The sequence below is a fragment of the Camelus ferus genome, chromosome 10, assembly GCF_009834535.1.
Source record: "Camelus ferus isolate YT-003-E chromosome 10, BCGSAC_Cfer_1.0, whole genome shotgun sequence".
Lineage (NCBI taxonomy): Eukaryota > Metazoa > Chordata > Mammalia > Artiodactyla > Camelidae > Camelus > Camelus ferus.
The window spans coordinates 68,013,513-68,040,228 of record NC_045705.1 but is presented as its reverse complement, the minus strand read 5'-3'; the positions used below and the strand labels follow the sequence as shown (position 1 = coordinate 68,040,228).

Below are 26,716 nucleotides of genomic sequence, written 5' to 3'. Positions count from 1 at the left end.
CGTCAAGCACAGGCCAAAATAACCTTTCGAGTTTGTACTGAAAACAAGCGGCCTAACCCAGAGTTGAAGGGAAGAAACCTGGCATCGCTGTCGCCCTTGGCCCGGGGCCCCAGCCCCGTGGTCACCGAGCGGTCAAACCTGGGTCTGCGGGGAGTCCTGGGGCGAGGGCCCGGGCTTACGCAACTCTGGCCCCAAGTGCGCATTCATGGAAACACCCTTAATTTCCCCTTGGGCTTCGCAACGCGCCCCTTCCGAAGGCGCTCCGGGCTCGCGGGGTGCACTGCCGCGTTTCTGGCGTGGGTTGCCTTCGGGCACACTAAGCTCTTAAGTGTCCCCAAGGCTGATCACGCAGGGCTCGGCCTTCCCACCGAGAGGCGCTGCGTTTTGCCCGCTGTCGCCGGGGTGGCAGCGCGGGGGACGCGCGCCAGCTCCCTCCGGAAGGTCTCTGCGGGCTTGGCGGGTGGAACAGGATCTGAGCGCCTGGGACGCGCCAGGCCGGGGGCGGGGCTCGCGCTAACCTTTCCCCTACTTTTCTCAGCCGTCACGTGACGCTCGGGGGCGGGGCGGGGCGCGCCGACCGCAGTTGCTGGCGGGGCGGGCGACGACGTGTTCGCAGCGAGCAATTAGGGACGCAGCCTGCGGTCTGCAGCCGCGGGGAGGTGGGAGGCGGAAACGCGTGCCCGCTCGGCCCCGGGCCGGTTCTGCACTTTGTTACGAGTGCATTTTTCCCTTTGTTGGAAAAAATGTTTAGTCACTCTGCATGGTTATCATTGGCAGAGCAGAGTTCTGTTGCCGGTGGAAGCCTGCACTTTGAATTCCGGAAAAATTGCTGCTTTTAAGAATAGAATTGTTGTTCAAGCTGGTCTGTTTCCAGTGTTTCCGAGATTCTGTCTCGGACTTTAAGCAGGCTTCTACTTCCTTCGAATGTCTCGAGCCCCTCTTGAGTTTTTCCTGCGAGGATTTTTCTGTTTTTTAAAGATAAATAATAGGGGGAGGATATAGCTCAAGTGTTAGCGCGCGTGCTTAGTATACACAAGGTCCTAGGGTTCAATCCCCAGTACCTCCTCTAAAAATAAGTTAAACCAAATTACCCCCCCCAAAAGAAAAAATTTTTAAAAGAGGTATTATAAGCACAAGATGAAGGGGTGCGAGTGGAAATTCAGTGCAGGCAGCGCCCCTCTCCAGAAGGCACCGCTGTTAAGTTTCTTTGACGACTGTAGAGATAGTCCCGGCTGCACGGGGCATTTAAAAAAAATCTACTTAACATAAGGAGGAATATTTTCTGCTTGTTGATTTCTGATATCTTGTTGCCTTTTGTGAACTTCACCTTTTACCCCAAACAAATACTAGGTGGACATTGGGTTCCCAGCAGGCCTTGGGCTAAGGCCAGCTTGACCTTCTTGGGTAAGTTAACCCGGAGCCGCAGTTCTGAGGAATGCCTTTTATGGTTTTTTTTTTTTTTTTTTTTGCGTTGTTGGGTGTTTTTTATGTCCAGGAATGTTATGGGAAGTTAATAATTGAAAGAAATAGATTGTGCTGGGTGAGGTGACCTCTCAGGGTAGAGGGTAGGGTTTTGGCCACCATGGAGGGCTGGGAAGTTGGGTAGCTAGCTACTGCTCAGCTTCTGAAGGATTATTGGCTGATTGTTGGGCACCGAGTTCTTGAGGTAAAAAGGAAAGGACTCTAACATACCTTCCATGTGGTGGTTCACCTACCCACCCCAGGAACCGGAGGGCATCTTGGAGCCTTCCCAGCTGTCCCCTGAGCCCCACGAGCTGCTTCTGCTTCCTGAGAGGCGCTTGAACTCGCCTTCCTCCCCGTTTCCATGACCCACAGCAGGCATTCAGTTGTATGTTGAACAAGCGACAGAATGGTTGAGCCCCTTTCTCCCCTAGATTGCAGTGTGGCAAGGGGCCTTTGGGGCAGGGGACATTGGTGTGAGGGAAGCAAGGGCAGGTGCACCTGTTGGGTCCCCCCTCGGTGGACCTTGCTTCACGTTGTTACTGTGGTCCGGGACTGTTGCACTGGAGACCAGCAACTCCTTCCTTCCACATGTGAAGGGGTCAGCACCCCCACCTTCCCCGCAGAATACTGGCTCCGGGTACCTGACACACACACAGCATTCAGCACGTTGTGTTATGTTGTGTTACGATGCCCTGGCAGGGAGTAAGCTCCTTGAGGCCGGGGACACTGAGTTTCTAAGAAATTGAGCTAGGGGTTAATCCCCTTTCTTTAGAAACACCCCCCCCATTAAAAAAGTAATACATGTTTGTATTAAAAGCAGACACAAAACAACCTTTCCTTTAAGAAATTGTCATATGCTGTAACTCAAGCTTTACTTTTTATGAAATAATTCTTCATTGATAAAATTATACATTTATCACTGATTTCCCATGTCAGCTCCTCTGAGCCTTAAAAAGATTAAATACACGGAGTTTTGGGTTCTTTTTACTTTTGCAAGCACACACTGCTGTGCAGAGTGAGGTATAGTAAGGGGCGCAGAAAGTAAATCAGGAATGCTGCTGAAAAATGTCAAAGATGTTTGGACCAGGGTATCAAACACTGGCTGGGGGCAGTAGAAAGAGGATGGAAATTTACATGGAAATGCACATTCTTGGGGGACTGCTGGGAAGGTGCAAAGAGTGTGTTCCTGCAGTGGAGACCTAGTGTGGTATCAGGCCCATCTCTTGCTCTCTTTGGGTTCATGTGAGGGAAGGGTAATATGCATACTTATATGCCAGGAAACAGATCTTGTGAATGGCGATGACATTTGCTCCAGACCACACACACACACACACACACACACACCCTTCTGAGTAAGTGGCAGAGCTGGAATTTTAACCTGAATTTGTGTTCCCTGAAGCGTGTACTCCTTCCCTTTAACCAGCTGCTCCCCAGACCACCGTGCAGGCAGAGGCCCGGGTGTTGGCACTACCCCCACCCCGGGGCCCACTGGACATGACACTGAATCAGCCGTGCGTGTTTCTGGGTTTCCATTCCTCATCAGTAAAGTGGTGCCTCTGACAGCTGTCCTTTGCCTCACAGGGGTTTTATGAGTATCCAGTAAGAAGCCAGATGTGAGAGTAGCTTTGAGGGTGTGAGATGAATAGAGCTTCCGGCAAACAATACTATGACTGCAGGCAGGATTTACAGGAACGGCTGCGTTCTGCAGTCTCCCAGATTGGAACATGTGGTTTAAGTTCAGTTGCATTTCTGGGTGCAAGCACCTGCATGGGGAATAGGGGCACCACTCCCCCAGTTTTAGGGACAGTTGTGGGAACCACACTCTGGTGGGGGCTAGAGGTCTGGGGACTGCTCTTGGGCGGATGCCTGCCTTCCCCAACTGTCTTTGGTCAGGATGTCGGCCAGGTTGGAGGGGGTCCTTCTGGGTGGGCATCCAGAGAAAACGCTTGAATAGATAGTGCAGATAATTAGGGCCTGCAAGACATGCTGTGTTCTCTTTATTAAAAAGTGATCCTCGATGCCCTTTCCCCAGTTCTTTTATTTCTCTGTATTTCTCTGTATGTATTTGATTAACTATTACTTGTTAACATGACACACTGTAAGCCTTAAGTTAAAATTTTTACTTGATTTTGACAGTGCCTCGGTTGGCAGGAGCTGTGCTGCTTTTTGAGAGCTGTAGAGAAAAGGATGATGAGTCAGAATTCCCCTATAACCCGCCTTGACCCAGCATCTTGCCCCTGTGAACGGCTTACTAGGATATACTCCACTGCAAGGAATTAACCACATGGCCGGTTTAAATATCGCAAACATTAAATGCTCAGTTTTGAATTAGAGATATAGTGGGGAGGTATAGCTCAGGGGTAGAGTGTGTGTCTAGCATGCACAAAGTCCTAGGTTCAATCCCCAGTATCTCTATTAAAAATAAACAAGTAAAAACCTAATTACCTCCTCCCCACCAAAGAAAATAGATAAAAATTAAAAAAAATAAGGAAATTAAAAAAAAAGATACAGCCCTTCACAAATGAAAGTTCCTGCCCCTTTCTGGTACATGAAGCCTCTCCCCAAAACGTACAGTGAGTTTTGAGTCTCATATCCTTGCTTCTAAGGTGATGCCATCAGATTAGGGAGAGAGCAGTTTGCATTTGTTGTGTACACAGTTGGTGAAAAAATGAGCGAGAGTACAGAGAATCAGGGTTGTACAGAGAATCAGGGCTGTAGGCGAATAAGGATGTGGCTCGTGGGCACACAGGGAACGGGCGCCCCCAGCCCCGTGGAAAGGAGGGCTTTCATTTTTCTTCCCATTACTGCTCATTTCTGCCCACACCCAACCCCTCAACTTCATCATCCGCGTAATAGCAGGAATACTAAATACCAAGGAGCAGAACGGAACCTGAGAAGAGACGTGAACCCCTGGGCTGGTGAATCCCTTGCAGGACCCTCCTGGCGCTTTCCTTGAAGTGCTTTGGGTAGCAGTGCTGAGGCTGGCTTGGGTATCACCTTGATCGCCAAGCATGGCGGGAACATGGTTTCCCCAAGTTGGAGCCAGTCCTAGGGGGCAGAACCAGCTTTGTTTAGCCAAGCAGAACGCCTCCCAGGCGTTGGCCACAGTATGTTGTGGATGATAAATGCTCTGCCCTCCACCAAAGATGTTACAGAGTCTCTGCCTGCAGTGTCTTCTCTCAAGAGTTTTTCCAGGGGTGGTGGCCCAGGTGTCATCCAGCCTCACCCTTTCTCTCTGATGAGGGAGGCAGGCTGTGCTCCTGGAGGCCCTGGCTGGTATTTGTGCTGCTGTAAGCTGTCACTTCCTGTGGGTAACCTTTTCTCAGGATTCCCAGCACAGTTGTTTCCCACTGGATGAGATGGGCTGCTGTCTGTCAGCTGGATTTTAATAGAAGGCAGGGCCTGCGGGCCTATGAATTGTGCAATTCTAGCGGGAAGACCAGAGCATGTAAAGAATTTTCGAGTTGGCACCCATCGTGTTTGTAGTTACTGTTGTTTTATTGCTGGTTGCGATCACATCACTTTGGTTACGACAGAGTGACCTAATTTTATATCTGTGTTGTAACTTTAGGAATCTTAAGTTGAACTTTTCACGGAGTACTTAGCACTTGACTTGATAGGTAAGAACATGAGTTTTGGAGTTGGACCTGAGTCTGATTCCCAGCTCTGCTGTTTGCTAGCTGTGACATTGGGTAAGTTTCTTGACATCCAAGCCTTGGTCTTCTCATTAATAAATGGGGATAGTGCTAGTACCCATTTCCTGGGGTTCCAGTGGGAATTAAATGGGTTAATGTTGGGGGAGGGTATAGCTTAAGTGGTAGAGTTCATGCTTAGCATGCATGAAGTCCTGGGTTCAATCCCCAGTACTGCCATTAAAATAAACAAACCTAATTACCTCCCCCTAACCAAAATAAAATAGTTAAATAAGATAATAATAAATAAATTAAATATTTTAAAAAGTCAGCCATAAATTTTAAAGAAAATGGATTAATGCAGGTAAAATGTAGATCACATTTGTCGGGCATATGCCAAAGAGTTTGGTAGAAGGAAGATTTTGTATCTTTATTGTTAATTGCACAAGAATTCATCTGTATGCTCTGCCTACCTACAGCCTATCCCCTCCTTGTTTGGGGAGTTCAAGATTATGTCAAAAGACTTCTAACAACATGTAATTTACTTACATATTTCCATTGTTTTCTAGGAAGTCCACTGTAACATGGCAAGCTTTATTGTTGGTTTTGACTGACAGAGGTGATTTCCACATCTCTGTTTTCCCCGGGCCGTTTTGAGGTCTGGCCCCATACTTTGCATTGGATGACCTTTCACCTCCTTTCCTTCTGCTGGTCACAGAACCTAGGGTGGGGGCGGGGGAAGACGGCGCTGAAGGCGGGCAGGGCTCTGGAGGGACACATTGTGTCTTAAGGATGGCTTTTTGATCACGTGATCAGTCATGTGATTTGCAGGCCACTACCCTCTGAGGTGAAATGTTTTTGTTAACAGGAATCTATTGTGAAGAAAGAGCAAAAGCGAGCAGATTTGAAAAACGAAGTACAGACCAACTGACTGGCCAAGAATTTGGGGAGTAGCATTGGGAGAATTAAGGTTATCTTAGCAAAATTGAATGAGATGTTGCAACGTTTCCTGTCAAATTGTCCGTTTGCGGTTCTGTGTTCCAGAACTATCTGTGGACCTCGTGATTTGTTCGGAGAATGCAACAAGGATTCGTGTCCCGGGGAAGTTTACAGTTTATGCTGGAAGGTTAAATGGATCATTTACAAGTGAAAGTCGTGTGCCAGCGAGTGCAGGTGAAATTGCTAGGTGTGACTGAGGGAACTCCTGTGCTTCCGGAATGCAGATTCCAAGGCTGGGCGCCTGGAGAGGGGAGCCCTGAGCCAGATGTGAGGCAGGACAAGAGAAATGGACACAGGGCAGAAGGCATCCTAGCTGTGAGTCAGACTTGGAAGGGCCTGGCTGAGTGGAGGTGACCAGGGGACGGCCTGGCAAGGCCTCGGGAAGAGCCACGTGATGGATCAGCTATATGGATTTACGAAATTGCAATAAAATAGATGAACAACAGGGAACTATATATTCAGTAGCTTTAATAACCCGTACTGACAAGGAATATGATAGTGACTATATACGTAGAACTAAATCACTGTGCACCAGAAACTAACACAACATTGTAAGTCAGCTCTACTACAGTTTTTTAAAAATTGCAATAAGTAGGTCATCATTCTCAACCAGAGCGCCTTATTCTGTATCTTGGTGTTTTTCCTGGAGCAGATTAGCGTAAGGTGCTTAAGTGCTCTGGCACAGACCTTGGTGGTGGTCTCGCTCCTTTAGTGGCCCTCCTGCTTTTTAAAGCGGCACCATCGCATGGTTCCCATGGTCAGCCCCAGGGGGAGGGGGAGGGTTGGCGGGCGGGGGGCAGGGTTGGGAGGAGCAGCGACCAGGTGTGTCCCAGGCCTGGAGGTTTGTGCAGGCTTATCGCTTGGCTGCTCTCCACCTGATGCAGCCCGAAGTGATTTCTGTCCTTCCAGGGGAAGGAACCGCATAGCATGCCGGACACACAGACAAAGAAGGCTTTTGTCTTAAGTGTATGGGATACATTTCTGGGAATCTCCTTGCAGCTGGGGGGTTTGCTGTCACAAGCAGCTGCCCCCCAGTGTCCCCCTGAGCTGGTCTGGGGGTGCAAGGCAAGAGGTGGCCTTACATCAAGAACAGCCCCCAAAGGGGCCTTCTCCCGTCACCCACCCAGACCTTCTAGAAGGTGCTTCCGCTCTCAGTCCGCCCCTCCCAGTTCAAAATTCTTGTCAGAAGGCCTCCCTCCGGTAGTTGCTCAGTGATGATTTGCAGAAACAATTGAATGACAGAAGGGGAGACAGTTCACACGCTTTCTCCTTTGGCCCCCCTGGAACTTGGGGCACAAGTGTTTGTTCTGCCATGTGGGTGGGTCCCCCCGGTTGTGCTGCGTAAACCTGATCCCCAGGGCAGCCCCCCTCTCTCCACCCAGGTGGGGATGGTCCTGGTGAGCAGGCAGCATGCCTTTGAAAACCAGCAGGTTCTGGTGCCTGCGTCCAGTGCGGGGCAAGGAATGGGGTAAGGACCGTTCTAGCCCGTTCCTGCCCGGGCACAGCAGATGATGGAGGTATTGCAAGGAGAGGTGGCCGGGAGGGTGTGGGAAAGATGCAAGGTTAATTTCCGGTTGTCTTGTTTCGGCATGAGTGAAGACAAGCTTGAAATGTCGAGTTGTGTGCGCAGGTACAGGCAGAGCTCCATGGGTGGTGACAACTGGGGTGCAGGGGGGCTGGAAGAGGAACGGTGACCTCCCAGCTCGGAGCCCAGAGGGGCGAGTGGCAGCAGCGGATGAACTGGTAAGACAGTCTAACGCAACTCCAGACATGATAAAAGGTAAAAGGCCATTGGTAAGTATGTCAGTATCGCTGAGAGACAGCACAACCATGACTAACGTCGTACGACACCTGAAAGCATTTAATGGTAATTCTTTATTGCCGTGAGGTCACAGTTGTTTGAAGGGGGCCTTAGTGTGAATGGAGCACAGGGTGGACGCATCAGGGAGGAGGGAGTGATGCACCCACCCACCTGACTCTCGTATTTGAGGAGAGAAGGTTTAGGTGTGTGAGGGAGAAATAGGCAAACACTTGGATTTCACGGGGCGGTGGTGTTGTCATGACAGCTTTACTGGGAGCTTTATCGTCCACATCCCACGTAATCCACCCAGCCGACGTGTACGCGTCAGTGGTTTTTAGCAGATTCAGAGCATGTGCAGCCGTCACCCCCAGTTTTGGAAGATTTCTTCCCCACAAAAAGAAACCCTCCTCCCAGCCTCCCTCGCCCCCCGGTCCTGGGCAGCCGCGACGCTGCTTTGTCGCTGTGGATTTGCAGGTTCTGGACTTTTCCTGCAGGTGGACTCCTGTCTGGCTTCTTTCACTAGCATCATGTTTTCAGGGTCCACCTGTGTGGTGGCTGGTGCCAGTGTTTCACCCCTTTGTGTTGCCCAGCCCCGTTGCGCCGGGTGGAAGAGCAGGTTCACGTGCTTGTTCATCCCTGGAGGGACGTTGGGTTGTCCTGACTTCGGGTCGTTGCAATTCGTGCTGCTGTGAACACCGGGTGCAGGTTTTTGTGTGCACTTGCCCAGGCGTGGAGTTGCCGGGTCACGTGGTAACTTGGTGTTTATCTGTCTGAGGAGCTGCCAGACTGCTTCCGAAGGGGCTGCGCCATCTGCCGTCTCCACCGGCGGCGCGCGCGGCGGGCTCCGAGTCAGTCCACAGCCTCGCCAGCAGCGCTATCACGCATCGACTTCGTGGCCATCCTGGTGGGTGTGAATGGTATTTGGCTGCAGCTTTGTTTTGCATTTTCCTGTTGGCCACGGTCCAGGGACGTCGAGGCGGGTATATCACAGTGATAAATGTTTCTAGGTGCGAGGCTGTAGACTCCAGGGTGGAATTTTTGGTAGTTAGATTTGTGAAGGGAGCTTCTCAAACCCTTGCCATCTGTCTGGTTCATTCATTTTGTGCTCGTGGCTCAAGTCAGGAGAGACCGACTCAGGATAGCCATCTTGGCTTCTGCAAAACTCAAAAAACAAATTATTCATTTTGGGATGGGGGTTGCATTCGGTTTTTAGTCTGAGCCACTCAAAACAAGCAAATCCTTAGTGAAATTCAGAGAGGTCTGATAAGGCCATTGACTAGACAAGGAGACTGCAAACATCCTGAGTCCCTCTGCCCTCGCCCGGCACGCATCACCTTTGCAGAGAATTGTTTACAAACACTATGTTTAATCTCCTGCCTTTTCTGCCTTCCTGTTCTGTGTAAAAAGATGATAAATCGTTGAAAGGTAGCCAAACGCATAATTTTATTTGCTGTGACAGGCCGTGCAGAATCCTTATCTCCATAGGGCCGGCCTAGTGTTCACCCCAGGCTTTGATGGGAGGAGAGGTTAAGAGTCAGCCTCCAGGCTCTGGGGGAATCTTAGAGCCACCTGGGCCGCTTTTTGAGAAGTGGATTCGAGCTGTTGGTTGGACAGTTTAGGAGGAGGTGGTCCCCCGAGGAAGAGGTGGAGGAAGACAGAAGGTGCCCAGCAGGCCCAGGGAATGAGGTGGGCTTTCCTTTGCCAGGTGGGAAGCCCGCAGGGGGCCGAGCTGGCACCGGGTGAGCAAGGAACAGCCCCTCGCGCTGTTGACGCCACTTTGATTTCACCAGCCTCCGAGGAGGAAGGCCCAGCTGATCCTGAGAGTTGCGAGCGTCCGGTTTTCATGGACTCTTGGGTGCGGCCTCAAGTGGTTTCCCAGGGCAGCAACCACACTTACACAGGGGCCAGGGCATTTGGAGTCGGTCCCGAGCTCCCACTGGAAGATTCCGGCTCAGGGCTGTCAGGACTGTGTGTGGACTTTCTGTGTCAGCCTCCCAGCTGCCGGGTGGGCAGGGAAGGGATTTGCCTCTGCTGAGCATGTTGCTAAGCCACCACCAGCTTCCTGTGTCGGCCGGGTGTGCCCGGGCTGGACCTGCAGGCGAGGTGGGATGGCCAAGGCCAGGGCTGGGGTGTCCCACGCCTGGACTCTGCTGATCCCCCAGGGCCTCCAAGCAGGTGCTGGACGGGCAGGGGCAGGGTCGATGTGTGATCAAGGAGTTGGATCTGTTGATGAAAAACACTGAATCTGTCCAACACGGACGAAACCCTTAAATTTGGAATGGATGACACTTCTGTGCAAGTAGGGGTCTTCTAACGTCCGGTGAACTCCCCCCGTGTCATGTTCTCCTCTGGTCTTTCCAGGAGATCGCTGACCATGGCAGAGGCTCACCAAGCCGTGGCCTTCCAGTTCACGGTCACTCCTGATGGGATCGACCTCCGGCTGAGCCATGAGGCCCTCAAGCAGATCTGTCTGTCCGGACTTCACTCCTGGAAGAAGAAATTCATCAGATTCAAGGTTTTCAGACACTTGCTTCAGTATTCTGTTCAGTAATCCGTTCAGTATTCCTTTTACCGCCTGAGAACTCCAGGTGCTACTGGAGTAGGCATGTCTTAGAGTGGTTGCTGGCACAGCACATGTGTTTGTATGGTTCCGCGGTGCTTAAGGCTTATGAAACACTTTCGCAGATTGGCTCACTGGGTTCTTGGAGAAATTCTGTAAGGCAAGTAGGAAATCGGGACCCCCGAGTGCAGGCCAGGAAATTGGGGCTTCCAGAGGGTAAGTGACCTGCTTGGGAGAAGCAGAGTAAAGGCTGATATCTATGTCTCTGGCTCTGAGTCCAGAAGCCTCTACGCTTTGTAGAAAAAGGCTTGTTTTCCAGCTGTGCAAAACAGTAGTGAGTTTCTTTAACAGATAACTGGCTGAAAAAATAGTCCAGCATTGGAAAAGATGCATGTACATTCAAACACAGTTAATGACATGGGTTCTCAGTTCTGTTCACCGGAAAGAGTGAACATTTAGTCACCATTTTAAAGCACGTGTCTTGTTTTTAATTCATTTTAATTTATTTTTAAAAAATCACAGAAGGAACAAGTAAATGCATCTTTTAAAAAAAATTCAAGCAAGGTGAAAGCCCCTGACTCAAAAGTCCCCCAGGGTAACTCCTACGGTTTGTGTATTTGTTCTCCGGTTTTCCTTTCAGAGGGAAGGATGAGGAGGGCTGGGAAGGAAGGCCCAGGAGGTAGAGTAGGGGAGAACGGTGGCCAGCGAGAAGGTGGGCGGGCCCCTGGGAGCTGGCCTGGCTGGACAGGTGTCCCCGGGCTCAGCCGGAGGGTTCCAGGGCCCAGCTATGTGGCCAGGCCACATTGGGCCCTTGCATGACCCACTGGAAGATGAGGAGGGCGCCCCCTACCGTGGAAAGTGCCGTTTGCACACCTGGCCTTGCTGAGCCTCCTTTTTACCTTCACGTGAAGGAGAGCAGATGCTGGGGTGCACGGGTGTGGCCCTCATCTCAGCCCCTCCGAAACGTTGTTCTGTGACTTTAAAGGCTTTGTTGAGGGGAGGGTATAGCTCAGTGGTACAGTGCATGCTTGGCATGCACGAGGTCCCAAGTTCGATTCCCCAGTCCCTCCATTAAAAATAAATAAATAATCCTAATTACCTCCCGCTCCCCCCAAAATAAAGGCTCTTTGTAATACTGCTGAGGAGGCAAGACAGATAGATACAAAAATAGACAATGAACGGCGAGGGCCCCACTTAACCACATGGCTCCTTGGAGGACCATCTGATGCCCGGGGTGGGGTGGGGCAGGGCTGGCAGAGCAGGTGCAGGGTGGGGGTGATGTGGTGAGCAGAGACACTGTATCTAGAACCTTCCTCCCTCCATTTTAATTTAACCTAATGTATGTATGTATTTATTTATTTTACAAGAACGCTTTTTACTTCAGAGAACACTAGAAGCCCCCCTACCCCTCCACCATGTTTGAAATCTTTTTCTCACACCTCTTGACCATGGGAATAGCACGTAGGAATGCAAGTATCTTCTGAGGGAATTTGGATAAAGCGTTGAGAGTTTTCAAATCCATTGTCTTGGTCAGATCAGTCCCTTATTAAGATGGCTTTAGTAAGAATTGTTTCTTAATTGGAAGCTCTGAAACATACACAGAAGTAAAGAAAATAATGAACAGAACTGCTTGCCTGCTAGTTTCCACAACTGTCGACATTTTGCCAATTTTGTGTCATATTTCCTCCCACTCCCACCCACACCATGATAGTTCTTGGTTTTTTGTTTTGTTTTTTTGAAGAGGGGTTGGGAAGATTTGGCTGAAGCATCTTATGGAAAATCCTCGACATGGAGTGAAGTCTCCTGTAAATACCTCGGGGTCCAGCAGCATCTGATTCAGGAGCAGCAGGAGCGGTGGTTTTGGAGTGGGGGTCTCGGGGCATCCCAGGGATAGCAGGCTGGGGAGAGGACATCGTGGTTGGCTCAGTGGCTGGTGTCCCCAGTCAATCGGGGTGGATCTCGGGCTAGTGCCTTGGGTGATTCTAATGTCCCGGGGTTGCTCCCAGGGGAAACTGTCTTAGCTAGGGTTTTGGCTCAGAAGTGAGGAAGGGAAGCAGCTGGACAGAAGTTGGAACAACCCGTGGCTGGAGGCTCTGGGAGAGGTTTCCAACAGTAACAGTGAGGTCACTTAGCTGTCCGCATGTGCGAACCCCCCTCCACTACCTGACAGCTCACTGGCCCCATCACCAGGCGGGATGTTGCTCATGTCGTGTGTGTCTGTTTTTAGAATGGCATCATCACCGGCGTGTACCCGGCAAGTCCCTCCAGTTGGCTCATCGTGGTTGTGGGCGTGATGTCAACGATGTATGCCAAGATCGACCCCTCTTTGGGAATAATTGCAAAAATCAATCGGACCCTTGACTCAACGTAAGTCATCCTTTCAAATCTCAGAACGGTCTCGGAAGTTACCGACTCTTTTGTTGCTGGCGTTTTTATGTCTTTTCAAACATGAGGACCGTTGCTGCCCTCATGTCCACTTTCTCCCCGTGTCCTGCACTGGTATTAAGGTTCCCTGGGGAGTTTGTGGTCCCTTGTGGCCCTTTCTCTGAAGACCAGGGGTATGAGGTGCAGCTTGGTCCCAGGTACCGCAGGCACGTGTCAGGGCCCGAGGCGGGGCCAGCGGTGACAGTCCACTTAGCCTGGCCGGCGGGGTCCTCAAAACAAACTTCTGCCCCAGGAGCTGGTTCTGGACAAGGTCTCTTCCCTGCACTGGAGTCCATCCTGGAGTTCTGGACCCTGAGAGCTGACCGCTGTGGGGGATCTGGGGGGACCTTAGCCCCTTAGCTCCCTGTCAGAGTGGCTTTGAACTTTGGGGGGACCCTAACACTCTCCTCGAGCTGTAGATTTTTTTAGAATCTGGAAAGTAGGCTTTTTTCCTACCATGAGATTCGACCTGGAGAGGAGACTTTGGGTTGATATTTTTCTCAAAAGGTATGTGGTGCCTGGGGTCTTAGGCCAGGATATGCCTCTGGAGGGCATTTATGGGGCCCCTCTGATGTCCTTTCTTCCCTCCAGCCCTGGGGGTGGCCCTGGCTCCTGTGTGGGATCTCCTGCCAGTCGGACCCTGCGCTGTGGCGACCTCCAGAGATACAGGTTCTTGGCCGGAGTCACAGAGAGAGGAAGTGGGGGGGCTGGAACTCAGACCCAGCTCCCCAAACCTCTGAAACCCAAGCTTCCTTCAACACGCCCTGAGCCTCCCATCGGGGAACTTCCTGCCAGACAAACGCAAAACAAACACCCCTGCCTGATGGGTGTTTGAGTGGTCAAATGAGGGGATACACACAGGGCTGTCTCCGTTCCCCGGGTTGTGTGACTGTGGCCCTTGCTCTGGAGGACATGGTTTGATTTTCTGGGTAGAAAGGTCTAGTGCGCCCAGCCCGGCCGTGGCTCCCCGTGCTGGACCCCCGATCCTGTTCCCGTGTGCTTGCTTCCACCGGTGAGCATTTCCGGTCTATTACTAGAGAGATGATAGTCCCCAAGTCCTCCTCTCATGATTGGGCTTTGTTTTTCGGGCCGGGGGTTTGGGGAGGAAGGTGGGGTCCGTGGGGCGGGATGCCCGTGTGGTCCCGAGGCCAGGGCCAGTGTCGGAGCTGGGCCTAAGCTAAACAGATGAATTTCTGAGCCTTTGAATAAAATCAGTTAGTTGTTTGGATTTAAATATTATTCTTTCAGAAACGGAGAGGAAAATAAAATGGCAAAGTGTGACAGAAAGGAAAACCCGCAGCCTGTGGCTGAATTCCAGCCTGGTCATGCTAAAGAAATGATTGAGCAGTTTTAACTTAAAGGTCTGACTCTTCTTCTGTTGCTCTGAGTGGGTGCCCCTTACTTCTGAGAGCTGTTCCATATTCTCGAAGCCCTGGGACACAGGGGAGTCACAGGGAGTCCCTCTGAGTCACTCACGGCCTCGGGACGCTGGCTCATGCCTTCAGCAGTGTCTGCAAGGCCTAGGAAGCAGATCCCTGTCGCCGCAGTGGGTGCTGCCTGGACTGGACGCCTGCCAGACTCCTCGGTCTGCCTGGGCGCCAGGCAGCCGGGGCAGGGACCTTGTCGTGCTGGTCACTCCAGCCCGAGCCTCTCCCCGCCTTCCTTTATTTCCAGGGAGCTGCAGGCCTGCCCCGCTGCAGACAGCTCATCTCCACCCTGTGCTGTCCCTGCCTGCTTTTCAGACTGCCATGGATTGAACACAGATATTTAACTGATTCTCCTAACACGATTATATTTAGACAAGTTGGCTATTTAAAGCTCTCTGTAATCTGAGTCTTTATGCGATTAGTTTCTTGGTCCCACTAAACCAGTCGCGGTAAACTGGGCCATTCCTGGCTCAAATTTAGAAAGATCAGATTAAGGGCCAGAGCCTTCCAGGTTCAAGGGCTGTGCTGGGAAATCTTCCCGGAGAGGGTCTCCGGCGTCCCGAGGTTGCGGCTTCCGCTGGTGCAGGTGTGCGCGGTGCTCTGCGCCGGCTGGTCCGCGCAGCCTGGGAGAACGCCCCCAGGAAAAAGCTTGCCTGCCGATGTTTGCTGCCCAAGTGCCTGTCTGCGTGTATATATGTAAGAAATGCTGGACGTGTCACTTGTTTGTTCATGTTAAAATACTGTTTGATTTTTGTGAATCAAGTATGTGTGTCATTTCAAAATTCAGTGGCATAGCACTTAGGAATGTAAAATACAGATTATCTGGAAGATACATTCTTAAATCCCTAGATCCAGGTTTGCCTGCAGTTGAGACTATTAGAAAAGAAGGTGTAGGTTTAAAGTGGAGACTACGGTTGAACTTGAACATAAGAATTGACAGGTTATGGAAAGATACAAGTTTTTAAACATTTTTTTCTTTAAACTTTTTATTTTTAATGGAAGTACTGGGGATCGAACCCAGGACCTCCTGCATGCTAAGCGTGCACTCTACCACTGAGCTATACCACCTCCCTCCTCTAGAAGGATACAAATTTTGAGGCAAACTTTTTTACCAGTATTTTACTTTTTATTTCTATCTTACTTCAGTAACAGGAGATGTTAGATTGGTGGTTTCCGAATATTGGCAATGCCTTTAGGTTATGTATGATGGATGTTTTAATCATTTGAAGGACACGTAAATCATTTTTTAGCTTTTTAAAATGATATATTTGGCATATAACATTGTATTAGTTTTTAGGCATACAACATAATGATTTGATGTATGTATATATTGCAAAATGATGACCACAAGTTTAGTTAACATCCATGACCACATGTAGCTTCAGATTTTTTTTTTTTTTTTTGGTTTCACATGTAACTGAGATCATATAGCATTTGTCTTCCTCTGTCTGACCTATTTCACTTGGCGTAATCCCCTCAGGGTCCATCCATGTTTTCACAAATGGCAGGACTTCCTTCTCTGTTTTTGGCTGAATAATACTCCGTTGTGTATCTACCACCTCTTCTTTATCCATTCATTTGCCCGTGGATACTTGGGTTGTTTCCATATCTTGGCTATTGTAAATAACGCTGAAGCAAACATGGGGTGCCTGTATCTTCAAGACAGTGATTTCATCTCCTTCACATAAATACCCAGAAGCGGAATTGTCAGATCACATGGTAGTTCTGTTTTTAATTTTTCTGAAGAAACTCCATCCTCTTTTCCTCAGTGGTTGCATTAGTTTACATTCCTACCAGGGTGCCTAAGAGTTCCCTTTTCTCCATATCCTCACCAACATTTGTTATTTAAATGATTTTATTTCACAAATATTTTGTGGTTTCCAAAACAACTAAAACTACAACCCACCAAGATGTACAAATTGCTGCATTTCTTCTCATTTTTAAAGTCCCATCTTTACCAGAAACTGTAGTCACTTTCCGTAGCAAATGAAAATCTCTTCTAAGTTTTCAATGTAAATGATCATTTTGCATGATCGGTTTCTACATTTATTCATGATAAATATTCCTGCCTAGATCCAAAACAAGCTCTTTTGATATAAATCATTTAAGTAATAATTTTGCCAAAATGATCTGCATTTCTTGAGAGTAACAGGGAAATCCGAAGATGTGTTCAAGGGGAAAAATTCGTGGGTAGCAGGAAGGCAGGCACAGGGTTGCTGCCAGCTCCCGGCCGTGGAGAGTGCAGGTCAGTCCGGGGCGTGGTTCTCATCGTGGGCAGGCCTTGGCCTCACCCGTCACCTTGTCGTCGTCCCTGGACCTGGAGGAGGTGGCATGTTTTCCCAATTACACGGATTAGCCTCAGTCTGTTTTGAGGCCAATGGGGCCGGTTCATTTGGAGGCAGGAGGAAAGTTGGTTGAGCCTTTGGAGAGCTGGTCAGTACGGGTTGTCCTCTCCCATCAGGCCTGAGTCTCATCAGGGCCTGTGGCCACTTCTGTGTCCCCGTAAGGCTGCTCCGCCTTGTCGCGGGTGGCCCACTCTGGCCCGCGGCCCCTCTTCCAGGCTGACGATCCCGTGGCTTGTCTGCTTTTGTTTGGCAGCAGCTCCATGTCTAGCCGGACAAAGAACGTGGTCAGCGGCGTCCTGTTTGGCACGGGCCTGTGGGTGGCCCTCATCTTCACCATGCGCTACTCCCTGAAGGTGCTGCTGTCCTACCACGGCTGGATGTTCCTCGAGCACGGCAAGATCAGCCGCGCCACCAAAATCTGGATGGTAATTCAGCCCCACTGCCGCGCGGGGCTGGGTGCATTTTTTCTTAACCGCTCTCTTGGGGTATGCCTGAAGTCCGGGAAGCCGGGGCTCTTTAGCAGTTTGATGTGTTTGGAGCTAAGTATGTATCTGGGAAACCTTTATCCCTACCAAGGCCACAGATTTATCCAACTGCCACCCCCCACTCCACCCCCAGTTTCCTCTGCCTCACCTCCTGCCTTTCTCCTTTGGCAATAAGAGCGTTCAACATAAGATTACCCGCTGAGCAAATTTTTTTTTCTTGCGAGGCTGGGGGGAGGTAATTAGGTTTATTTTTTATTTATTAAGTGGAGGCACCGGGGATTGAAGCCAGGACCTCAGGCATGCTGAGCAAACGCTAGCTCAGCAAATTTGTAGGAGTACAACACAGTATTGTTGGTCACAGGCCCGACGTCGTGTGGGAGATCTCCAGAACAGACTGATTTCGTGTAACTGAAACTTTGTACCTTTTAACCACCCCCACTCCCACGTCCCCCAGCCCCTGGCAACCCCCATTCTCCTCGCCGCTGCCGCAATTCCACAGACTCGCGAGGTGCTGTAGGGTGTGTCCTTCTGAGCCTGGCTTGTCCCGTATCTGGTGTAGGAAGGGGGCTTTTCCTTCTGAAAGAAGTGTCCTCATGGGCCTTCACCCTTGACACTTGGGTGATGACTTGGGTGCCCACCTCTAATTGCCGGAGAGGTTTGATTGCTCAGCGTCCAATGTTTGTACCACTGAGCTACCCCCACCCCGACCCTGTAGCCACCTCGACGTTCTCTCTGAAACGTTGACGCGTACATTTGGGCCAGAGACTATTTGTCTTTAACGGTGTTAGTACTTCCTGAGTATCTTGTATCAGCGTATGCTGGGTTTGTCTTCCAGGGCATCCTTGAAACAAAAGTGCTGTCCATCTACTTCCTTGTAGCTTTTCTAACAAATGTGGCGGTCAGTGGTTTCCCAGCTAACCAGTGTGACCAGGGCTGCCTGATTCGCCCTTAGCTTCTCGTATGTTTGCCAGCTTACCTCGGCCCTCGGTCTGGCGGTCACTTACTTGCCGTGTGCGTGGATGTGTCCTGATCTCACCACATGCTGGTTCCATCCGTGGCTAAATGCCACCTCTGGGGGGCTTTTCGTGAGAAAAGAGTAGCCACCACAGCCTGGGCTGCACTCTTTCCCAGACCGACTTCTGCTATTGCTTGGATGTAAGGTTTCTGATTTCCAGAGAAGTCGAATTTAACACCCAGACGAGATGCTGAGGTGGTTTCCACACTTCACAAAGTAAGGTATACGGCATTTCCGAGGGTGGCCTTTGTGGCTCGTGTCCAGCTGAGTCCCAGAGCTCTCGGCGCCAAGTCACTGCCCCCCATACATACACACGCCGTGAGCCCTAGAAATTCTTCGCGGTCTGGGCAGCGTGGGATGCCCGGCTATCACACCAAGTTTAGATCATTCCAGACTTGAGCAGGGGCTGATTGCAGGCAAGTGCGTGCCGTCCACAGGCTTGACAGTGACCGAACGGGCCGCCCTGCTTCTCCCAGGCTTGGCTCCAAGTCCCTGTATGTCTCCCAGGCCCTGCTCACTGTTGCCAGAGCCTGGAGCCGACCCCGAAGCCAAGGGCCTCACCCCAGTAGGTGGGTGGAACTTTCCTTGTGTGCAGAAGCACAGTCAGACCCAGTGTCTGGGTGTCCTAGACTGGGCAGGACTTCCAAGGCATCGGTCAGACGTAGGCTTTCGTTCCACCTGGTTTTATTCGGGATTACCAGTTTGTAAGCTGAGACCTGCGAGTGTGGGGACAGAAAATGGACTAGAGGAGAAATGAACCATCACAGAAAATCAGTCAACAGTCAGGAGGTTATATACACTCGATGACTGGTTTCAGATCTTTAACAGAGTCTCATCTTTGACAATGTACCTTTTTCTTCCTTTTTTCAGTGTATGGTCAAGATCTTTTCAGGCCGCAAACCCATGCTATACAGCTTCCAGACGTCTCTGCCCCGCCTGCCGGTCCCAGCCGTGCAAGACACTGTGAACAGGGTAGGTGCGGCTTCCGGCCCCTGGAACGTTCCCTCTGAAACGCCAGTGTCTTTGGGATTGAGGTTTATTATGACTTGATGAGTGTAAGTTAATTTACCGTCACAGGCTGTGTTAGCGCTCAGCAATAGACCTTGTAGGCTTGTGAAAAGTTATGAATCTTTTTTCCCCCTTAGTGAATCAGCACATCTTAGGTGTTTTTTAAAAAGGCATCATATGTGATGCAAAATCTGCTTGGCAGAATTGTTTGAGCAGTTTTATTGAGGTATAATTCACTGTATCATACAATTCACTGATTTAAAGCAGTACAGTGGGTTTTGATATATTGTTTTAAATTATAGTAAATGTATATATAACATAAAATTAACAATTTTAGCCAATTTATTTTTTAAAAATTGGGGGAGAGGGGGTAATTAGGTTTTATTTATTTATTTATTTTTGATGGGGGCACTGGGGATTGAACCCAGGACCTCGTGCATGCTAAGCATGCACTCTACCACTGAGCTATACCCACCCCGACCCTGTCCCCATTTCAAACTGTAAAATTCTGTGGCATTAAGTACATTCTGTTAGTACCTCATTGCTTTTTATAACTAGCGTCCTACTGTATGCATAATTTAAAATTCACTCATCTGTTGATGGACATTTGAGTTGTTCCCACCTGTTGACTGTTGTGAGTGTGCTGCTGTGAACGTTTACGTACAAGGTTGTGTTTGGGTTTCAGTTCTCCTGGGCTCAGATCTAGGGGTGGAAGAATTGAGGGATCACGTGGAATTTCTGTGTCTTACTCCTTGAGAAACCGCCAGGCTGGTTCCTGCAGCAGCTGCACCATTTTACGTTCCCACCAGCAACATAGGAGTTTTTCCATGTCCTGTGGCCCCATTTTAAAAACTATAAGCAGGAAACATCTTCACTGTTGAATCCAGGCTTAGTTACTGAGTCCCTTCTGGCCTTCACAAGCTCTTCTGTGCCCTGACCCGTGCGCTGGCGGGAGGTGGGGGTGAGCCCCCGGGCTGTCCTGGGGGGCGTCTCGCTCGGCTGGCGGGCTCTGCCTTCCGCTCGCGTTTGGAGCTTGTTCAGAGCGTGATACTCTGTTTCATGAATGCACTTACTTTGAATAAACTTCACCATGTTTAACAACTGGTCGTTTTGGGGGGAAAGCTGGGGCCCACCGCTGCCCCCAGGCCGCCATCCGGTGCATTCGCTCGGGTACGTGCAGACGCTGTTGCGTGCCCTGCACTGCTGCCTGCGCGCTCTCACCTGCGAGGGTCTGTTCAGCCGGAGCAGATCAAAGTGGGGGCCCCGAAAGCCTGATCTGGAGGCCTGGCCTCGGCCTGGTGGCGTGACCGCCCCCGTCCTCGTCATTGTCCTGTCTCCTCCTTCCTGTCCTGGTGTCCTGAGCACCGGCCTTTAGTTCCACCCTCCACTCTCAGGGCCTCCCCAGCCATCTCACTGGCACCTTCGCAGCTAAGGTGAGAATAGAGCTCTTCTAAAGGACCAAGTGATGGAGAAAAGACACACCATGATCTTGTCAGTCTGGAATCCCCTTTGGTGACTTCGCGCATATGCAAGATCTGGGGAGCTTGGATGCCAGTACAGGACAAAAAAGTTGAATTGTTTTGTTACCACTGACCTGAAACGCCCTTTCATGTTGGAGTTAGTGACCTTGCATGCAGACTAGCCCTTTTCTAAGGCACAGGTGAGGAAATTCCCCGTTTTAACTAGGCTTGTGCTTTGTTCGTTAACCCCAGTATCTGGAATCCGTGAGGCCTCTTATGAAGGAAGCAGACTTCCAGCGGATGACGGCTCTGGCCCAAGATTTTGCTGTCAGTCTTGGACCCAGACTGCAGTGGTATTTGAAGTTGAAATCCTGGTGGGCTACAAATTATGTAAGTGTACAGACATGCCATTTTTCTTAGTGGAATTTTTTGTATGAATATCATCTGTTCCACGAACCAGCTGAGCTTCCTGGTGCCTGGCGAGCATGGGGTTGGGGGAGATGTTTGGTGGATGAAACAAGGGAGGGGAGCTGAGGTTCTGAGGAACAGCTAATGCAGAGGAGAAGGCGTTAAAGGAGACTGGACAGAACCAGTGGGTGGGCAGCCACCAGAGTGCAGAGTGCTGGAGTGGGGCCAGGCACATCCCCTGGTTGATTTGGTCCCGTGCTGGTTACGTGGGTGTGTTGAATTTGTAAACATTTTCACACATACACCTAGATCCTTAGATGCACACTGTGCTGCGTGTATGTGTACTTTAACACAAAGGGACAAAACTGTGCTCCTTGGGTCCTGAAGGCTGGGGTGTGGTTAGGATGAGATTGCTGGCCCTCTGCAGTGGATTGGGAAGTCATGCTGGGGAGGGAGGACAACACTGTGGACCCTGCGTGGCTCTGGAAGGAAACTGAACCGGGCTGAGCCAGTGGCTGTCTCGGGGAGACTTGGGAATCAAGCAGGAGGAGCCGTCTGCGGGGCAGTTTTGGATGGTATTGATTGTGAAGAAATGCTGGCAAGCCACACATGTGTCACTTGTTGACCGTTTGGTTATTTTATTTTATTTTATTTTATTTTATTTTATTTTATTTTATTTTATTTTTTTAAAGCCATCTGTAAAATGAAGGTGATCTGCCTTCTGGCTGTCCGGACTTGAATACAGCCACTTCCCCTTTCCCGCTGCTCTGCATCCCATCCAGAGAGGGCTGTCTTACCGCAAGTGCTGTGGGACATGTGGGACAGAGCGTGCGCCCTCCCCTGCCCCCTTCTCACCCCACCCCGGCCCGGGGCCCAGGGCAGCCTGAGTCCCTCCTCCTCAGCCTGTTGGCTGTTCTCTCCTGTTTGCACCTGACAGGTGAGTGACTGGTGGGAGGAGTACATCTACCTCCGAGGCCGGGGTCCGCTGATGGTGAACAGCAACTACTACGCGATGGTGAGTCCCCAGGCCCACGCGGGTCTGCTGGAGCCCCCTGCCTGGGGTGGCCCTGCGAGCTGCCGAGGGGTGCTCTGGGCTTCCGCTGTCCAAAGGCTTCACGCCCCAGCAGGGAGCCCACAACCTGCTTTTGATACTGGAGATCCCCCTGGACGTGGTTTGTATTTGCAGAGTAGCTCACGGGCACCCACCAAGCACTGCAGAGAACTTGGCAGGAGTGCTCCCGTGGCCAGTGGGCTTCCTCCCTGTTTTCATAACTGAGCCCGGGTAACAATGAAGGCTCACATCCCTGCCCAGCGCCCCTTGGCGCCCTCCCGGGAATGTGGGTCACCTGAGATTTCATTTAGGACCTTTTGTGCCCTGAGATGCCAGCAGCCCCACCTTGAGTGTCATCTCACGTCTCTTGTCTTTCGAGACGCGGGTGGTCTGGGAGAGCACACTCCATTGTTTGTTAGAAGCACCTCATTTGGGGTCTGATAACTGGCGTTAAGTGACTAAGGGGTCTTTCTTTCCCTTTCTTTCTGCTTTTTGCTTCCTTTTTTTTTCTGTCATCATATCTATTTTGTTGTTTGCTTTTTCTGCTTGTCTTCCTTTGGAATTTTTTCTTTTCTTTTCTGTTTCTAATAATCTCAAACTTAGAGAGAAATCATTGGCGTGGCCCAGAGAACTTCTTTTTGAGAGCAAGCCAGCCACCTGGTGCCCTTTGGTTCCCGAAGACTTTGGTGTCTGTTTCCTACAGACAGAGGCACTTCCCCACATCATCGGGGCTGCCCTGCTCGTAGGACCTCTCAGAGTATGGTTGAGATGAATGTCCCTTGGACTCGAAAAATTTAGACTTTTAGAAATGTGTCGCCAAATTCCGGAAGGTGCGAGCACTGCTCTATATGAAAGGTTATTTTAACCTTTGGTTACTTCTCGTTCAGAAAATTTCCTCATTATCTAATCACTCCCTTTATTTCTGCTTTTCTTTTTGTGTGCTGTATGAGGCTATTTGGGATGAAGTACTGTTGTCTTTTTTTAAAACTTGAATTATATTTATTTACAATCTAACTTTTTTAAAGAATTCTTTTGTAACAACCTATGAGTCTTTGCAAAATAATAAAATTATTGAAAATTTTTTAAAAGAATTTTTTTTAAATGGAGGTACTGCGGAGTTGAAACCAGGACCATGCGCATGTTAAGCACGCGCTCTACCACTGAGCTATATACCCTCCCCCTACAAGTTAATTTAAAAAGATACTGTTACCTTTCACAGCCCAAGACTTACCTGGGGGCTTATATCCTTATAAAAAACGTGAACAAAAATAAAACTGACCAAGGGTGGAAAATGAGAACAGTTTATTTTCCAGCAGAGCAGGCGTCCTGAACACACCCGTGGGCACGCTCTAATTGTGTGCTGACGGTAGCTTGTTCCTTCCTGTGAACATCTCCCTGCTGTCCTGTGTTTTCCCGCGTCAGGATCTGCTGTACGTCTTACCCACGCACATCCAGGCGGCGAGAGCGGGCAACGGTATCCACGCCATCCTGCTTTACAGACGCAAACTGGACCGGGAGGAAATCAAACCAGTAAGCAAACCAACTGCTTCTTAAAAAATTCTTTTAAAACAGCTTTATTGAGGGATAATGGATGCGCTGCACACGTTTGAGGTGTACAGTCTAAGTTCTGACATGCTGATTTGTGTCTGTATTTGTGAAGTCATCACCACAATGGAGATCGTGGACCATCCCCAAAGTTCTCTTTTTTTATTTTTTAAAATTAAAAAAAATTTTTACGTTACTTTTTTTAATTGTTCCTTTTTTAACGGAGGTAGTGGGGATTGAACCCAGGACCTCGTGCATGCTAAGCACACACTCTACCCCTGAGCTATCCGCTCCCCGCTCCAGGAGTTCTCTTGTGTGACTTTGTGTCCCCTTCCGCCCTCACCATTGCCCACCAGGGAGACCCTGATCTGCTTCTGTCATTCCAGATACATTTGCATTTTCCAAAGCTTGGAAATGAAATCTTAGCAGCATGCACTCTTTTTTTTTGGTCTAGCCTTTCACTCAGCATGATTATTTTGCTATTTATTTCTCCTTTGTATCCTAAATGGATATACATCTGATGTACCTTAGTTCCGTAATTTGTTCTTCAAAGAAATGCTCGTTTGCTTATGAAGGAAATAACATAGTTGTTGAACTACTCACAGGAAGGCATTTTTTAATTTTTAAAATTAAAAACTAATTAAAAAAATTTTTTTTTGCAGGGGAAGTAACTAGGCTTACTTATTTATTTTATTTTATTGATGGAGGCACTGGGGATTGAACCCAGGACCTTGTGCATGCTAAGCACGCACTCTACTGCTGAGCTATACCCTCTCCCCTCAAGGAATTTTTTTCTTAACTACCCCTTTGGTTTAAGAGTCATTTATGACTTATTAGGGTGTGTTTTTTAGGGATAAGATGCAGGACATTGTGCCCTGGTCTGGTTTAGCAAACGCCAGTGAAGCATAGTGTCCCCGGGAACCACGGTTCTTTATAGAGTTTGGAAAAGATGCAGTCAAACCTGGCTGGGTGCACAGAAAACAAACCCAGCATTGAAATGTGTGAATGTTAATTTGCTCCTTAAATTTTCGTTTGAAACGTATTTCTATTGCAGATTTTTCTTCTGGGGTCTACAATTCCGCTCTGCTCTGCCCAGTGGGAGCGGATGTTCAATACGTCCCGGATCCCAGGAGAGGAAACAGGTGTGTGGATTCCTCAGGGCTCCTTCGGGAACTGGCATTTGTGATCCTCGCGCTCAGTGTGAGGAGATGCGGGCTGGCCTCTCCTGAGATTTCGGAGGTTTGAGACTCGTGACCCTTTCTTATGTTCCTTGCCTTCCTTAGGCCGGGATGGCTAACTTGCCTGCAGACCTCTGTTTCTCTTGGTTAAAGGCTGTCTGGCAGTTGAGTGTTTTTCTCCAGGTCGGGTTAGGAATGTTCCTGTGTCTTCATCTGGGTCCCTCAGGGGCGTTTAGCTCTGGTTTATTTGAACACATGCTGGACTGTACTCAGGGAAACCAGATTTGTGGTCCAGCAGCCTGACCTGCCCCCTCGTCCCTGCACCCCAGTGTAGGGTGGCCACGTAATCAGTCCAGGTGTGGACACCCTCAGGAATGAGAGGGAGAGTCAACGGCTCCACCTGGGCCCATCCCAGGCCAGCCAGGGCTCAGGCTTAGGGAGGGTCCAGTCAGTTGCTCAAGGTGGCACGTCCCGGAGTGGCTCAGCATACAGGCCTGTCTGATTGCTGAGCTGTCGGCCCTGGTGCCGGGCTGAGTCCCCTGAGGACTGTCGGGAAGTGAGGGGAGTGACTCGGGGAGGGGAATCGGTGCCGTCGAGAGGCTGGGGCTGGTTTTCTCGCCTCCTCTAACTTGGTGCCTCTGGATTCTGTGTCCACCCCGACCCGGCGCAGACACCATCCAGCACATGCGGGACAGCAAGCACATAGTCGTGTTCCACAGAGGGCGCTACTTCAAGGTCTGGCTCTACCACGACGGCAGGCTGTTGAAGCCCCGAGAAATCGAACAGCAGATGCAGAGGATTTTGGATGACCCGTCCGAGCCCCAGGCTGGGGAGGAGAAGCTGGCAGCCCTCACTGCGGGAGAGAGGTGTGCGCCCCTCCGTGACGTCCTTGTGTCCTGGGGGGGCTGTCGGGAGCTCATGGTACTCTCCTCACCGGGGTCCTGTCTGCCACCTGCAGTGGTGGCCGGGCTTTGTCCCTGGGGAGCAGGTCCCGCAGCCCCTCGGGTCTCCTTGGTATCTCTGGGCGACAGGATCCCAGGCGCACAACGGAGGGAAGGAGGTAGGCTTTTTCACGGGGCTGCAGTGTATTTGACTGAGGAAACAGACAAGGGTTTTTTTTTTATTGTTTTATTAAAAAAATAGGGAAACTCTTAGGGGTGAGGGTATATCTCAGTGGTAGAGCACGTGCTTAGCATGCGTGAGGTCCTGAGTTCCATCTCAACACCTCCATTTAAAAAAATTAAATAAATAAAGAGGCCTAATTACCTCTCCCACTAGAAAAAGGAAAAAAAAATTAAAATAGTGAAACTCTTAAATCCATATGGAAATTCACTGTAAGTCCATTGATTAAAGCCTGCTCACACAGGGCATTTAGACGTGAACACAGTGTCTAGACCACGAAGAAGAGATGAAATGTACCCCACCCCAGCTTGCAGTGGCCCCACCTTGTTTTATCCCGGGCATATAACTGCTCACGTCATCCAGACTCTAGCAGCAAATGAATGGGAAGGGGAAGCAGACGCCATTACCCCAAGGCCTCTGTGTTGGGGTGACTTCCTGCCTTGTCTGAAGCTCCAGGACCTGGCCTGCACAGCCTGCGCTCTGATGCACTTGGGGCTGGACGAGACTTTGTTTTGGGTGGGGAGGGGCCCTGTGCACTGCAGGGTGATGAGCGGTGTCTCTGGCCGCTCCCACTGGAGCGTCACAAGGGAATCTGTCTTCAGTTTGGCCCAGGGTCTCTGGGGCCCTGGTTGAGGACCCCTGAGGTCAGCAGCATGGCTGCTGTCGTAAGTGAGGTGGTGAGTGAGTGGTCTGCAGAGAAGAGGAGAATGCCTGGGCCAGGGCACGCAGAGGGCGGCCATGAGCCAGGTGGACCCAGGGGTGGCGGATGCCAGGGAACAGTTGCTGGAAACT

General features: G+C 50.2%; 1 protein-coding gene and 1 non-coding gene across 5 annotated transcripts in view; one reads left to right on the top strand and one right to left on the bottom strand.

Moving 5' to 3' along the window:
* Nucleotides 1-26,716, top strand: part of CPT1A (carnitine palmitoyltransferase 1A) — a 50,162-nt gene that overhangs the window by 1,849 nt on the left and 21,597 nt on the right. For 2 of the 4 annotated variants that reach the window (XM_032490058.1, XM_032490057.1), the window contains exons 2-10: nt 10,258-10,411; nt 12,684-12,823; nt 16,906-17,077; nt 19,023-19,124; nt 20,873-21,010; nt 21,966-22,043; nt 23,502-23,609; nt 24,679-24,766; nt 25,473-25,668. In XM_032490058.1, the coding sequence (XP_032345949.1) occupies nt 10,271-10,411; nt 12,684-12,823; nt 16,906-17,077; nt 19,023-19,124; nt 20,873-21,010; nt 21,966-22,043; nt 23,502-23,609; nt 24,679-24,766; nt 25,473-25,668 (1,163 nt within the window). In that variant the 5' untranslated portion in view covers nt 10,258-10,270. Of the gene's footprint in view, nt 1-7,612; nt 8,801-10,257; nt 10,412-12,683; nt 12,824-16,905; nt 17,078-19,022; nt 19,125-20,872; nt 21,011-21,965; nt 22,044-23,501; nt 23,610-24,678; nt 24,767-25,472; nt 25,669-26,716 lie in introns of those variants that run through there. The other 2 variants (XM_032490055.1, XM_032490059.1) reach the window with 2 other exon arrangements.
* LOC116666697 lies at nt 26,187-26,312 on the bottom strand. The gene has a single exon (XR_004323601.1). It is a non-coding gene; the product is annotated as a small nucleolar RNA SNORA20 (small nucleolar RNA).